We start from the raw sequence: 16,322 nt of genomic DNA, 5'->3' as shown, positions 1-16,322 counted from the left end.
AGAAACCGCAGAAAGAGGGGGAAGGAAGTCGAGTTTTGAAATAATAATAATAATAATAATAATAATAATAATAATAATAATAATAATTTATTTATACCCCGCCCATCTGGCTGGGTCTCCCCAGCCACTCTGGGCGGCTTCCATAAAAACCAAAAATACAGTAAAATATCACACGTTAAAAACTTCCCTGAACAAGGCTGCCTTAAGATGTCTTCTGAATGTTAGGTAGTTGTTTATCGTTTTGACATCTGCTGGAAGGGCGTTCCACAGGGCGGGCGCCACTACCGAGAAGGCCCTCTGCCTGGTTCCCTGTAGCTTTGCTTCTCGCAATGAGGGAACCGCCAGAAGGCCCTCGGCGCTGGACCTCAGCGTCCGGGCAGAAATGTCAAAATGACTGTAAAATTATTGACATGTATGAAACTGAAAATCATAAATAATAAGGACCACCATTTCAGCTGTAAAACTACAGCAGCAGAAGTATTTGCACCGGCTCCCTCAGGCTCCGCGTGGCTACACGTGAGAACGTTGTTCGGAAATGGGGAAGAGGGTGTTGAAAAGAAGAAGCGTGTAGAGAGACGGTGACATCCGGCCAAGTTTATTTTGGGAGGGGGTGGACAGAAACTAAGGAAACGGTGCCACTTATGGAAACCAACGAGGCGTCGATAAACCCCGATGCACCCCCCCCAACTTTCGGTGACCTCGTTATGTGCGCGGCGTATCTATTGCGCAACCCCCATAATTTCCCGCTCGCCGCCGACTTTCATCTCTTATCACATGGTGTCGCCGTCAAGCAGCAGCAGCGGCCGTTGTTGGGGAGAGCGGTGCTCCTTTCCCCGCCCCCCTCAGAGTAGCGGCTCCTCCGCGGAGGACCGCGAGGAAGGCGTTGGCGGGGGGCTGAGGCGCCTCCCTCCCCTTCCTCCGCCGCCGGTGCCAGGCGGAGGCTCCTCCCTCGCTCCCGTGTGACTGGCCTAGTGCCGCATGTGAGGCAAGAAGGCGGGAGGGAGGAGGAGGAGGAGAGGCGCCCGGCCGACAGCGGCCCCCAGTGCGGCGGCGGCGGCGGCGGGAGGGAGAACAAGAGGCGGCGGCGGAGGAAGAGCAGCAGCAACGGCCACATCCCCCATCTGCCGCCTCGACGCTTCTTCTCTTCCCCCTCCCCCTCCCCACCCCCGTTAATCCCTCATGACGGTTTGGTGCTGCCGGTGTTCTCTGGCCGGTCACTTCAGGTAACGCTTATTCGCCAGGCCGGCCGAGGGAAATAGGTTTGTGGGTCAAAGGGGGGGGGGGAACGGCGGGGGGGGTAGAGAGAGGGAAAGAAAAGGCTCCTTCCATCCTCCCCTTTCTCTTCCGGCTCCTCCCTCTCCTCTCAGAGCCGGCGGTTGACGCGATGTGGGAGTCCGCGCGGGATGCCTTCCTGCCCGCTGCTGCTGCTGCTGCTCCTCAGCCGGCCGGCCGGCTGGCCGGCCTGCGCTTCACTGAGGAGGAGGTGGAGGAGCGAAGGGGGAAGGTCACGGGGTCGGCCGGGGGCGCGCGCGCGCGCCCACACTCTGTAAGCGGAGGAAGGGAGAAGGTGAGGTGCTTTGAAGAGCATCCTGGAGGCGCGACTTGGGTGGTGGTGCTGAGGAGGGAGTTAGAAGGGAAGGTGCATGGTAAGGTGTGTTGCTGGCTGATGCTCCTAAAGACAGAGGGAAGGGAGGAAGCAAAGCAAAGGCCCACCCAGACGAGCCACACAAAAAGGAACATCGCCTTTCCATAGATGATGATGGCGGCGGCGGCAGATTTCTGAATGGCCAAGATGGGTCGTGATTTGAAATGTTGTTGCATGACAAGCAGGTAGGCTTGGAAATCGCCTCTCTGCAGCACACATGGCATTTATGTGCACACGTGGTTTTGTGTGTGTGTGTGTGTACACGTAGGGGTGTGTGGGTGGCACTGTGGTCTAAACCACTGAGCCTCTTGGGCTTGCCATTCGGAAGGTCGGTGGTTCGAATCCACACAATGGGGCGAGCTCCTGTTGCTCTATCCCAGCTCCTGCCAAACTAGCAGTTCAAAAGCACACCATTTCAAGTAGATAAATAAGTAGCGCAGCGGTGGGAAGGTAAACGGTGTTTTCGTGCACTCTGGCACTCGTCATGGTGTCCCGTTGCGGTAGAAGCGGTTTAGTCATGCTGGCCACATGACCCACAAAGCTGTCTGTGGGCAAACACTGGCTCTCTCGGCCTGAAAGCAAGATGAGCGCCGCAACCCCATAGTCGCCTTTGACTGGACTTAACCGTCCAGGGGTCCTTTATATAAACACTCACATGCCACCTCACTTGTTTGTGTATACAGTATATTTGTATTCTATCTTTCTTCCATGAATAAAACAGCAAAAGAGGCTTTGGGCACTTTAAAAGACTTAACACGTTCAGTATGGTGTAAGCTTTTAGAGATGAAGGTACGCTTCACTTCTGGAGATTCTTCCATGATGAAACTAGTTGTAAGTAAGATTCTTTGCAGTGCCATTGTTTAGGCACTGATCATCCCCATTGCTGCTTCACTTTAGTCTTTTAGTTCTTGAGACCATTCCATGAAACAGTATATGGACTGGGAATTTCTGTAGGCATGTCTTTAATGTTGGGTGGAAGAGAAGAGACAAATTCCTTTCTGTTCTTGGATTTTGATTAAATATTACAGTTGCAGGCTAAATTTATGGATATAGAATGGAGCAAAATGATACTTTCTGGTAGTCAACTGGTAAAAGAATGTCTTTGGAAAGTTAGGCTATCCTAGACTTCAAGTCCCAGACTATCTTAGAGCCATAAATAATTTTACCCAATGCCCATAACTCATAGCCTGTATCTCTGGAAATTTAAATTGATGGGTAAATAGTAGGTCAACTGTGAAAAGGTGTTGAATACCTCATCATGGTTTTCTGATTTTTGACAAATTTCATAGGGATCTTTCAGATGTTACTTATAGTAGCTGACACCACCCAAAAAGGGTATGCAGTCATTTGTTTTGCGGGTTACAGTGCAGCCTTTGCATTTTAGTTTCTGCTGTAATTTCTGGTGGTGTTTGGTGTAAGGTGGCTGGCTAGAATATTTGCTAGCGCTATCGTTCTAATTGTCTTGGCATAAGCAAGCATAACTTAACTGCCATATATTTAACAAACTCTTTTAAACAGATGTTGTGTTATGTCATATCCTGTATTTTAAATATCTGAAGATATTTCCTGTGAAGATGAATGTGTGACTGTAATAGACTGGTATAGTGTAGAAAAGGTGTTATTGATGCTGGTTTTTACTGGTGTAAGAACAGAGTGAGAGTCCTGCTGGAGCAGACCTGGGGCCCATCTAGTTGTGCATCCTTTTGTCCACAGATGCCTGTAAAAAGCCCATAAATACTTTTTCCCTTTAGCCTTTAATGTAAAACTCCATAGATTACAAGGGAGGACAGCAGAAAAGGGTACACTTGTCAGCGTGCAGACATTGTGGTTTTGCAAAACAACATAGCTTCCTTTAGTTTGTAGCCACAACAGAGATGTGGGGAACCTATTAAGCTTTATTGAGATATATTCTGCAGTAGAGTACCATAGGTGCCTATATTTAAGCCATTTAAATGACCTGATAGTTGACAGCAAGCATAGAATTGGTTCCAATTATCCATGGTTTCTATTATTTTAACCATGAATTTGCCACATGTATGGCACTGCAGGGTTTGTCATAAGATTAATCTGTATCTTTAGCTGCATATAAGTATGTTTGCATGCATGAATGTCCTGTGTGATTTTTGGTTCCAGGGAGGCAGACAACTGAATTCTGGATGAGGTTATATGAGCTTTACCAAGGAAAGGAAAATGCTTGAGGCTGACATGTGCCGACTGTAGGACTGTGCAAAAGCAGTCCTAGAGCCAGCAGTGCCTACTTAAATATTAGCTTAGAGGTGGATTTGATGGGAAATACAATTAGTGTCAGAGTTGGCAGATTCCTGGATTGTAGGAGGAGGGAGGGAACCAATTGCAGAACTGTACATTTCCATTTAAATTCTTGAGAAAGCGCTTGCATTGCACTTAGATTATGCAATGATTTATTCTTAGAAGCTATTTTGGAACCAATTCATACATTCTTCTTAATAAATATTTTGGTTTTGATCCAAAGATCCTTTGAGTGGCACTCAGTTCATGGGATACTCTCTCTGGTGGTAGGGAGAAGGCAATTTTTTCCTGATTCCCCTTGCAGGTGCCCCACCAAAATGTGCCCTGGAGGATTCAGGAACCATATGGAAGGTGGGGGGGAAGGGGAAGTCAGCAAAAAACACCTCCTCCCTTCTACCAATGGGTGTGTCCTCTGGGTTCAAAACACAAATAGAAGGAGCCTTCTGTAGAAGAGAAAATAAGGATCCAAGTCACAAGCATTAGTTAATATATCAAAAAAATAATATAGCTTCGTAGACATTTAAATGTATGACCAGTTACCCCTGATTATTAGTTATAGAAATTGTATCAGACAATTTATTGTAAAAGAAATGTGTGTCACTCAACATGCACACTCGTCTGTCCTTTTGTAAACATATATGGGTAAAAACCCCTACTTTTTCCCTGTAGGATTCCAAAATAGCAGTATCAGTTTAGGAAAAGGCAAAGTGGATTTGCGACTCTGAAATTTTCCTAAGTGCTGACAGACTTTCTTTTGCTTATATATCATCAGGCCAATGACTTTATATTAACTTAAGTTAATAAAGAATGTGTTGTAGTGATGAACTGATTTTTTCCCTTTTAAATAGAAACTACTGTAGCCCTGAAACCGAAGGACACTTTTTGAATTCCTTAGTGCAGTATTTTGGTGACAGCTTTGGGACAAATGTTAAAACAATGCCCTTACTAGAAGAAGCTACTCTACCTGTGGACCCACCACTGAGTTTGCCAGTGGTAGTAATAGGTGAGTTATTCTCAGAATTTCAGTATATGAATAAGAATCTAAAATATTGAATGTGTTTGAAATTTATTAATTATAATTTAACAACCTTGCCTTAGCACGGACTGCTTATTAAGTTGTGATATAATTGAGAGTCTAGTTATCCTATTATACAGGTATATTGTGATTTGATGCTGTTGGAAAAATATTTGAGCTATAATGGTTTCCTCCATAACTGGGAAAAAGATAATGTTGTATAGTAGAATAGGAATTGCCAAAGTGTACCTCCTTGTCACTGAATCCAGCCCTTTGGGGCCCTATATACCCGTTACATGCAACCTGGTCATGTCTGTGATGGAGCAGCTGCTCTAATACTCGCTTTCCTCTCCCCTCCCCATTTCTTTTTCCTTTTGTATCATGTCTATTTGATTTTGAGTCTAGCAGTTCAAAAGCACGCCAGTGCAAGTAGATAAATAGGTACTCCTGTGGCAGGAAGATAAACGGTGTTTCCGTGTGCTCTGGTTTCTGTCACGGTGTTCCGTTGTGCCAGAAGCGGTTTAGTCATGCTGCCCACATGACCCGGAAAGCTGTCTGTGGACAAACACCTTCTCCCCCGGCCTCAAAGCGAGATGAGCACCACAACTTCATAGTCGCCTTTGACTGGACTTAACTGTCCAGGGGTCCTTTACCTTTACCTGTGCTTTATCTTTTTGTATCTGAACAGCACTTCAACAAAAATTAAGCCCTTTTTTAAAAGTATCTAACAACAAGAACATAGAAACTCATGTAATCAAAATGAGAGGACTCAAGCTCCTCCACTTTTTAGGGAGAGTGTTTCATCCTTAGCTGTTTTTCTGTTTCCAGTTGGCCGCCCCTCCTACTTCGGGTCGGGGAGGAAACAACTTGGGAGGCCAGTTTTTGAATGGCAAAATAGCTTTGCCTCCATATTTGGTGACTGGGAGAATATCTGTAATTGGGACTTATTAAAACCATGAAACAGTGAAACAAATTCCTTGCTATACAATAATTGGAATAAAATATGTAGCCTGCAAAGATGTAGGATGTTTTATATTCGATGTTAACCTAGAAGTGAAAGTGGTTTGGATTATACTGTTGAAGGAGGAAGTACTATTATTTTATGATATCTGAGGCTCTGTGCTGCCCTAGGATCAGTTTCGGTGACATGATGCTATGCAAATATTATTCCAAAGTGCTGCAGATGGTTTTTCTGCCTTTTCACAACACAAGGTATCTCATTGCTAGGAAAAGCGTCTTCCCCGCCCACCCATAACACTCCTTCAATTTACAATAGCAACAAACTTGTTTTGTAAAAAGTAACAAAATAAATAGTAACACAGATTTGTAATCAAATACAGGTTCAAAGCAATTACATTATCAACAACTAATTACCTATAAACTAATTAAAACTATATTATATTGTGAAATAAATTTGTATATCAGCACAAAAAGCTGTCAAAAAGCCAAGAAACTTCATATTCAATGAAAAAGTAATCTGGCTCCACTTTAACAGTAAAAGTAAAATTTTATTTTACATGTCTGATTATCTAGCCAAATATGTGTTGACCCAAGGGACTTTTAGCTCTTCTGTCACTATTCAGAAAGTTAGCAACCAATAAGCAGATCAGTGTTGGTATAGTCAGAAATTTAATGATCAGAATCAAGGTAATATATTCTAGACTATATTTGCAAAAATACTAGGCATCCTATAGCAAAAGCTGAGCTCTCTTAAATTCCTTGATCGCAATGAGGGGAAGATAAGCATGTCTTTGACTTTCATGGATTAAAGTTATTATCTTGGTCCAGATTACAATTTTAAACTTTAGTAAATCTTATATCATTTTTAAAATACCATTAGGTAATGGACCATCGGGAATTTGCCTCTCATACATGCTGTCTGGATACAGGCCATATTTGTCTCCTGCAACAGAACATCCAAATCCTATTTTGCATAATAAATTAAAAGAATCTAGTCATCTTTCTATTGTTGATCAGGTAAGCTACCACTTATGAAATTACACATTTAATTGCATATCAGGACTGGAAGAAAAGTGCATTACATATATAATATACAATTACATACTCTTAGCTTGGAAAAATTAATTCACATTTCTGTTGTGCATCATGGTAGAAGCAAAGTATTCTGCTTTTTCAGGTTTTTCAGTGTCAAATAGGACTTGGGGATCCAAAATGCCAATTATTTTTTTATGACAATCCTGTGTATTTAAAATATAAGAACTGCCTCCAAAATATATTTTGTTTGGCACTCTGCCTCCGACAGCAAATGTTGCCAGGAAGTTCTCATTACCAAACCTGGTAATGAGAAATGTACTATATCTAAATACAGAGGCCCAATGTTTAGGCATTGTGTCAAATAACCATTAATATACCTGTGTTCCATGAACAACAGACTTGTATCACCTTAAAAACTAACAGATTTATTTTTGCAGGAGCCCAGAAAAGGGAGATCTGTGACCCTGCAGGTGTTGCTGGACTACAACTCCCATCATCCCTGACAATTGGCCATGCCAATTGAACTCTGACAAGAGTCCAATAACACCTGCAAGGCCACAGGCTGTGAACTTAGCTGATGGGGTTCAGTATACAACACTCTAATGAGTGATATGACAGGGATGAGCTGAAAATGGTTTTAGGCATCATGAAGCCCACTTGGACTTCCCCAAATGTTTAGTCTCTTTTCATCAGCTAAAAAGAGACTAATCATATGAAATACAGAAAACATACTATCAATTTCTTGTATCAATTGCAGCTCAAACTTGTTTCCATTAAAATCATTCCCAAGGGTTTAAGTGTGTAATCCGTGGGGAGAAGCCAGATGACATAATGAAGCTTGTTTGCACTCATTGTGATCAGGAAACCAAGGGATAAAAGCAAACAACTAGTACAAGTTTGGTACATCTGATATCTATATATAGCCAGGCCTGAGAAACATGGTATAGAGAGTTAAAGCTCTTTTACTGCACATTATTTTATATTCTAAGGGAAAGTTACATTGCCATTTAAAACTGTCTTCTCACATTAGGAGTTGGAGTACTTGGCGGAAGGTCTAGAAGGACGCTCTTCGAATCCTGTTGCAGTTCTCTTTGACACACTGCTTCATCCTGATGCTGACTTTGGATTTAACTATCCACCTGTTCTTGACTGGAAACTGGAACCAGAGCACTATATCCCTCATATGGTGCTTGGCAAAGGACCACCTGGTGGTGCTTGGCATGTGAGAACTTTTTCCATTTTGCTGTTGGAACCACACTTGATCAGAGAACTTCAGCTTACATGTTGGCTATGGGAGCAATGGGTACCTACCACACATTGTTCCTGATTGGTTGTAAGTCCTGTGGCATGTACCCATTTCAAGAGGTTCATGTTTTGGCGCTGCATCATAGGGAGTGTCTTAATATTTTAAATGAATAAACCAATGTGTAAAGAATTCCCAAAAACTTCACATACTACATACCTATTTTGTAAATGATCTTTGTGCTCACTTCCAAAGGCTTACATTTTTGTGCTTGCCTTTTGTAGAAAACTAGGTATGCGTTACACTCCTTGTATTAGATTTTATGGAGGTATATATGTTTCTAAAAGGATCAACACTTAGTTACACCCGAAAAGTGAAGTTACATCACTTGATTATTTGGGCCAGTACAATGATAATATAGCACAGACCATTTATGACCTTCCCACCCCCCAACAACTATCATCCTGCACAATTAACTGAGGGCATTTTTAGTAATATTTTTTGTGAAGATTGTGGAGCTGCATAGTTGGCAAAATAGACCATGGAAGGCTAGAAATGAAGCCAAAGGCTGTAGGCTACCTGCTGTAGGAGATTTCCTCCTGACTTTATTTCCTTAGCTGTAATGTCTAGTGTAATTTGCTGTCTGGATCCTCTGGATCACTCGGGGAGTTCTCATAACAGCTGCAGATGTTGGGAGTTGAAACTCCATGCTGTCCTGAAGGTGTGCATGGCAAGCTATCCCAAACATTACAACTGGAATAAGAAGAGTTGCCAAGTTGAAGCTTTCAGCAAAGCAGATAATATAGCACACAGGCTGGTCCTTTAGAACATGATTCATGGGATCTTTTTTTCTTTTTGTTATGAAATGAAGGTGGACTGAGATGACCTTAAGCAATATTTTAAATATTTTGTCCTGGTATTATTTTCTTTTCCATAGAATATGGAAGGTTCCATGCTGACTATCAGTTTTGGAGATTGGATGGAATTACCTGGATACACATTTAAAGACTGGACTGCTACCAAGCGAAGGTGAGGACTGTAACATTCTTGTAATGACTGATGGGGGGGGGGGGAAATTACTTCTGTTAGTGGATGGAGAATCGAAAGTTTCAATGTTTCTGTGATCTATTTTTCAAAAGTACAAGATGCTCTTCTACATGTAATTTAATAATGCTAACAGCATTATTAAACAATGGGCTACCATTTTGACACTTAAGCTTAAGACATTTGATTTGATTTGATTTGATTTAATTTAATTCATAGATTAGATAACCAGGGCTGCTGGATGAGATGGGACACCGAAGAACCGACTGCCAAATTTTCTACCTCCCCTATTTTTGAAAAGCTCACATAGTCTCGGCATTGACTTCTGTGTTTTTGAAAATTCAGTGATCAACTTAGCCTAGCATGTTTTGGCTCAGTTTAAGTACTTCTCGTAGTTGTGAGCAAAGGAGTGCCAGTGGGTTCCTCTGAATGTGGTAAAAATCCATGATTTCAGAATTTAAAGCTGAATTTAGCTGCTCATGATTTAAAAATTCCCTCTTGGGCAGCAAATTTAGGAATTTTTTTTGTTGTTGTACATTCTATAGACTCATTTGTTTTTTTCTGGGAAAACTATATCATAATTTCCCTGAGACCAAGTCTTGTTACTACATAATTCTTTAAATATGTTTGATGCCTGCATTCATAGCAAGATTGATTGCACTGCCAGTGGTTTTCAGACTTGTATGTTTAAAGAGCTAAGTAAAAATAATAAACTAGCTTTTTGGGGTTCCTGGGGTAGGACCTCAGGTATATGGCCTCACATTGTTATATATATTCCATATGATCTACAGCCCTTCCATTCAATACAGGGGCTGGAAATGTAAATACTAATTGAATTGCAATATGCGGTTGATTGACAGGTGCATATGCAAAAGTCAGAAAAGAGTTTGAGCCATCACTCACAAATGTCTGTGCCTTGCTTGGAACGTCATGCTTTGAGAGCCACTGTCTGTATCTGCGCATAACAGAAAGCCAAGAATCTTTGCTTAACAACCCATACTATACTGAATTGAACAAGGATGCAGGACCACCATTTCTCCTGCTTCACTCCTCCCCTGTGTGAGCAGGGAAACAACCAGGAAGATGATAGCTTAGCATTATGTCCAAACTCGTGTTCATAGGTTTATTTTGCCCTAAAAAGCCAGGATTCATATCTCAACAACAAAGCATACATTAATGCTGGTTAACCATCCTGGCTTGTTGGGGCAAAACAAATCTAGTATAAGCAGTGAAAATATTTCAAAAAATAAATCATGCCAAAAAGAAAAAACAAATGTACTGATCTAATACAAAAGCTGAAAATTCTTTCTGTAGCAATCTGACCTGAATATGGCCGTACAGTCACATTACAAGTTTAAGGAGGTGTTCCTGTGGTGAATGTGAACAGTAAACTAAATGTGAATAATCAGATTTGATCTTTATCTTTTTCAGAAATATAAAGTGTGACAGAGTTCTGCCAGAGCAAATTGCTAGCTATTACAAGCACTATGTTAAAGTCATGGGCCTTCAAAAAAACTTCAGGGAAAACACGTACATAACGTCTGTCTCAAGGCTTTACAGAGAACAGGACCATGAAGATGAAAGTGAAGTGAGTGAAGATGTTTTGCCACAACATTTGCAACTAGAAGAGCAAGGTGGACAGACTATACTGATCAAGAGAAACTGGGAAATCAGAGGTTATCAGAGAGCAGCGGATGGCTCTCATGTGCCATTCTGTTTGTTTGCTGAGAATGTTGTTCTTGCCACTGGAACTTTTGATTCTCCTGGCAGACTCCAAGTAGAAGGTGAAGACTTTCCTTTCGTTCTGCATTCCATATCTGAGTTTGGTGCTGCTATCGACAAAGGAATATTATGTGGGAAAGCAGATCCAGTCTTGATCATAGGTGGTGGACTTACAGCGGCTGATGCAGTTCTGTGTGCTTATAACAACAACATCCCTGTAATTCATGCATTCCGTAGGAGGGTTACTGATCCAAGTTTGATTTTCAAACAGTTGCCTAAAAAGCTTTACCCCGAATACCATAAGGTCTACCATATGATGTGCACTCAGTCAGTCACTACAGACTATAATTTGCACCATGCTTATACCAGTTTTCCAGAACATCGGGTCCTTTCATTTCAGCCAGATATGAAATGTGTCCTGCAGAGTGCCTCTGGATTGAAGAAGATCTTAAAGTTCTCTGTAGCCTTAGTGTTAATAGGTTCTCATCCTAACCTATGCTTCCTGAAGGGCCAAGGCCAGGGTATAGGCCATAACCCAAATGAACCAATTACCTGCAAAGGTAACCCTATTGAAATTGATCCATATACATATGAATGCACAAAGGAACCCAATCTTTTTGCAGTAGGTCCACTGATTGGAGACAATTTTGTACGTTTTTTAAAAGGGGGGGCACTGGGCATTACACGGCATTTGGTCACGAAGCAGAAGCATCAACTCATAGCTGAAAGAGAAGGAGATGGAGTTCCCTAAACCAAACAGCCATAGACATCATCTAAGGAACTACAGGCATATGCTAATAACTGACCCATAACATCTAGTCACTGGCAGCCTTGTTTTTTTTTATCCATAAGTGTTCTTCATACTTTCATTGCCTTGTAGAGAATGAGACTACAGTATTCCAGCCTGTACACAAATTGTTTTTACTGGAATTGCTTCCAGTTAAAAGAAACAGTAAATGATTATAAGTTGTGCAGATTTTATTTGGTTTTGTACGCTGATGAGAAAATATTTACCACTCTAGAGAAAAATGGTTTCTACTCATGAACTAATAGTTTTGCTATATAAACTAGACCATCGTTGAAATATAGAAGCTTTTCTTTAAGACAAAGTAAAAAAAATATTCAGCAGTTGATTTGCAGCAAGTACTTTATTTTACCCTTGGTTGTTGTGGGAAGTATTTATAACTTTTAAAATGGCCTGTAAAATAGTTGCGAACGGAAACAGTTAAATGATACTCCAGATTGATATTCCAGCACAGTTGGTAGTTGGAAGCAGTTGTCATAAGTACGCAGGCATGCCATATGAAATGTAGCACACTAGCCTCTTCTACAGTGGTGTAAAATGAAGTACTGCTTATGTAACATTGTTATGAGGGATCGCGTAATGGATTTACTGCTGTAGTAAAAACATTAATGTCTTGGAAACAAAGTGTTTTATATGAATAACCTGCTCTGCCACAGGACTTTTATTTGTAAAAGGTATTTTCATAACAGCTCAGCATGGAAGTCTTGTTCAGTTTGAGCATCACAGGATTCTCAACATCCAAGATGTGCCTGATCTCTCTGGTCTCAAACAGAACTAGTGTTGATTGGACGCACACAGCCCAGTCCAGAGATGACGAAACTCACCTTTAGGTCCTTTTGAAATTGCTTTTTACCGTGCACATCATGTTCCAATGTCGTATGTAAAGACAGGGAAACACCTGTAGTTTTCATTACTGCAGATCAACAATGATGAAATAAAAGTAGCTTGATTAAAAGAATTGCAGCAATAAAAACCACAAGAAAAAGGATGTGGTTCCTTACACACTACTTACTAAATGATGTGAATTATGAATACCTTAAGTTCTGAAACTTTGATTTCAAAGGGTATTAAGCATACTTTCTTTGGATTTGCCTGTTAGCTGCATTCCCTGTGTATATGTGTCAGTTTTGCATGTAAGCAGTTTCCCCTCACCTTCAACACACAACTCACACCTGCCTGCCTTCAGTAGTTTCCTTAGTCAGCTCCCCGTGCATACTGTTTAACTGTTGGGGTTTGAGAACTTTTAAACCTATGTTTGCTCACAATGGAGGAAACATGAAAAAATGTGATCCAAATATAATTTAACAGCAATGTGTTTAATTTTGGGGACTAGGATTGCTCTACCACTATGAAGGTTATCAGTCACTCCTAGCAAGGGAAAACATTTGCGGTAATTCAGATTATTCTCTTATGTGCTCTGCAGTATACAATAGTATTTCTGGGTTCATGTTGCACGAGGAGCCTAAACTGTTGTACAAAATTAAGTTCAAATTTCCTTTTCCTTTTTTGCAAATCTGCCAGTTTACCATTTTGGGAGTTGAACAGTAAACTAAAATCCCAATGCATATGGAGAACTTCAGGGTTTTTGTTTTTTTTAAAAAAAATTAAGCTGCCTTTTCTCTCTTACACACACAAAGCCTACTAGCACTTGGACTTGGAACTCAGGCTTTGAGGCCTCAGAGGCACATACAAGTTAAGTTATTGTAAGCCAAAGAGGCAACACACACTGTTCTTGATAGAGTTTGTGATTATACTGGGATAAATTGGGGGCATTTTGTTTTCTGCAGAGATCCCTTTCTGAGCAGCAAGTCACTTTTTAAGCCTGGGCAGTTTAAAAAGCAGATTGGAGATTTGGTAGTTTTTTGTCTTACATTCAAGGGAAAATGGGCCAATAAGCCCAAATGCATTTATGCATCTGAATGATAGCTGCTGTATATTTTGTTACAAACTACCTTTGAAAAGAATTGTGAAATAATTCAATAAATGCAAAAGAATAAGGATTACCCAAAGCTAATTCACTGGAGTACTTATATCTGCTCACTGTTCTGGCAGAATACAGCATTATACCAGTTAATATTCCCTCTTCCAAGCCTTTGGTAGTGCAGAAAGTTTTAGGATCTTGCAAATTTTTCTAAATCAAATAAACCAATAAAAATACTTAAATGAGGTTCTGCCCCCTGGAATAAAGCCTGCCCCCCCCCCAAAAAAATCCTGGCTGTGCCCATGACAATCTCCCTATAATATTGGTGTAATATTGTCTGTGGTGTTGCACTCACACTGTAGTGTTCTCAGTTTATTATTGCCAGGAAGAGCAAGGCTCTCTGATAAAACCGCAAGTGGAATGAAAAGGGTAAGATTGACTAATGAAAGCAATATAAATAACCAAGCATGTGCTGTTTTGCAACACATGACGCAGCTGAACAAGTTACATGAGTCTCGTTAGCCTCTTAAGTCGATACAGTAGTTCTCAACCACCCAGACACTAGTGTTAAGCTTCTCTTTGCAAAGGTGCTTTGCTATGAAATTAAATATGGATTGCAGGTTGTTAAATTGGTGGTAATTTTCAAAATAAGCCTCTAGATTGTGATTATTTTTTTTTACTGAAGTCATACCAAGAAATTATGCAAGTGCTTTTATGTAAGCGGAAATTAACTTAGGGCAGGAAAAGCTGTCAGTTGCTGATATTTTTAGAAGGATTTGGTTTTGTAAATTGACAGTCCTTATTTTAAATCCTTGGAGGCAATAATTTATAATTGAAAAATTGTAATAATGGAAGTCACATGTGTGACTCAAGACCCAATTAATGTAGAAGGACATTACATCTTTAAACTCCCTAGGTCAGAGTATTGTGAATGGAAAGCTATGGGTCTCTGGTAATGAAGGTTATTCCACTTACTTCTTTTAATAGAGCATTTAAAGGTTATCTAACTCAAAATGTGTCATGGTTGTATGTAATTTGCTTCTTTTTTTACAGAACGTAGTATTTCCCATCTATGCGTGTACTAGTTCAAGAATCCCCCACATCTGTAGTGTAGGAACAGTTTCTGAAATTGGACATACAGGTCTCAGAACCGAGGCAATGATCAGCACTTTCTCCCACATAGTATAGTACCACCAACTGACCTGTTTTCACCCAGGAATGAGGGAAGACTTTCTTTTACACCTGCTTAAGCGTCAGGCTCAACACCAAGAACAGCATCCTCAATAATGTTCTAATTTTCTAGTTCACTGTTCTACAGATTTTGTGTAGAGGTGGCTAAAGTAGTTTCACTATAATGGCTTGATCTGATTAAAAAGATGGAATCCTCTTTCCAGCTATTAGTGGCAGTTCTAATTCAAATATAAGAGGCATGATGACAGAACTGACTTTAGATCAACTTATTTCAAAACAGACTTGTTGCTAAAGCAGGGGGGGGGAAACATTTTAGTTACAGGTTAATAAATTTAGACATCTTGCAAAACACAAAATCTAGACATAACATGCTTAGTGGAAAATTCTAATGTGTCAGTAGACACAATAGTACTTTGCTTTCACCAATCAATTACAGGGACTTACTAAGTAATTTGAGGGAACTTACTAAAATGGAGTAGGTAAATGTGTAAGCATCTGAGCTAGCAAGAACCAAGTCAAGCGTACAGGAAGTGTACACAGTTGCAGAGGGGACTGTCATATATTTCCTGGTCAAATAGACTCAGACAAGTTGGATAGCTGGCTGTGGGTTTTCTGTTGCTGAGATCTGCTTTTAATAACTTATTTTCCAAATGATTAAAATGTGCTAGCTGCCACAATATTTTGGAAATGGCCTAGTCATTTCAACTGGCAAATGTAGCTTTTCTACACTTGGGTTATTAAGGCTAGCAACTTGCACACTGTGTTGGCCACAATTCAGTGTTGATCAATTGGAAGTGATTTAGCCACACCTGCAAGGAATGCTGTGCTAATAAAATATGCAACTCATTAAACTAATCTCCCTTGTTTTGTACAATGGTGGCAAGTCTGATAATGGCTGCCAAGGGGTGTGGTAGAAATTGGGGTGGTGTAATATTTCTAAAGGCAATAGGGAGGGGGTGGTAAACACAACTCCAGTGCTTAGCAACTATAATTGTTATTGCCAGTGCCTATACTGTGTGTGTATTTCAGGTTATCTCCAAAAAAAAGGGCTAGACGTTGAAATTTATCTACAGTCATACCTCAGGTTGACGTTGCTTCAGGTTGAGCGTTTTCGGGTTGCGCTCTGCAGCGACCCGGAAGTAACGGATGCCGTTCGTATCCAGAGGTACCGCTGTATTTATTTTTAATAGATTTTACTACATACAAAAATTTGCATGCACAGGATCTGGGAAACTATCAGTTATTACTTTAAGGCTAGAGAAATATAGATTGATAAACCCAGTTCTTTTCATATGTGTCTATGGCTACAGACTTGATCTACTTGTACAAAACTTGGTAGCCACTTTAAGGGTGCTGCTAAGAGTTACCCGGATGCAGGTGGCACTGTGGTCTAAACCACAGAGCCCTAGGGCTTGCCGATCAGAAGCGGGGGCTCGAAGTTCATGATTATGAAAGAAATTGACTAATAAATAT

At 40.7% G+C, this 16,322-nt stretch overlaps 1 protein-coding gene across 5 annotated transcripts; it reads left to right on the top strand.

Moving 5' to 3' along the window:
* Positions 1-708: 708 nt before the first annotated feature.
* On the top strand, positions 709-13,740 carry OSGIN2 (oxidative stress induced growth inhibitor family member 2). 5 transcript variants are annotated; one of them, XM_083517321.1, is made up of 7 exons: positions 711-821; positions 852-1,223; positions 4,762-4,916; positions 6,769-6,905; positions 7,954-8,145; positions 9,104-9,195; positions 10,642-13,740. In XM_083517321.1, the coding sequence occupies exons 2-7, from the start codon at positions 1,180-1,182 to the stop codon at positions 11,681-11,683; spliced, it is 1,662 nt and encodes a 553-aa protein (XP_083373447.1). In that variant the 5' UTR covers positions 711-821; positions 852-1,179; the 3' UTR covers positions 11,684-13,740. The 5 variants fall into 5 exon arrangements, with proteins under 5 accessions (XP_083373446.1, XP_083373447.1, XP_083373448.1 ...); XM_083517320.1 differs by having other exon boundaries at positions 709-1,223; XM_083517322.1 differs by lacking the exons at positions 711-821; positions 852-1,223 and adding an exon at positions 1,373-1,567.
* Positions 13,741-16,322: the final 2,582 nt, after the last annotated feature.

The sequence above is a fragment of the Podarcis liolepis genome (assembly GCF_965112155.1).
Source record: "Podarcis liolepis genome assembly, chromosome: 8".
In the NCBI taxonomy this organism is placed as follows: domain Eukaryota; kingdom Metazoa; phylum Chordata; class Lepidosauria; order Squamata; family Lacertidae; genus Podarcis; species Podarcis liolepis.
This window is presented reverse-complemented; position numbering and strand designations above follow the sequence as displayed.

What these genes read in the sequence shown, in the direction of transcription:
- OSGIN2 (XM_083517319.1), top strand. Translation starts at nt 1,784, where the DNA reads ATGGCCAAGATGGGTCGTGATTTGAAATGTTGTTGCATGACAAGCAG. An exon ending in CACCTGGTGGTGCTTGGCAT is followed by an intron (nt 8,146 to 9,103) that starts GTGAGAACTTTT and finishes TCTTTTCCATAG; the next exon opens with AATATGGAAGGTTCCATGCT. An exon ending in TGGACTGCTACCAAGCGAAG is followed by an intron (nt 9,196 to 10,641) that starts GTGAGGACTGTA and finishes TATCTTTTTCAG; the next exon opens with AAATATAAAGTGTGACAGAG.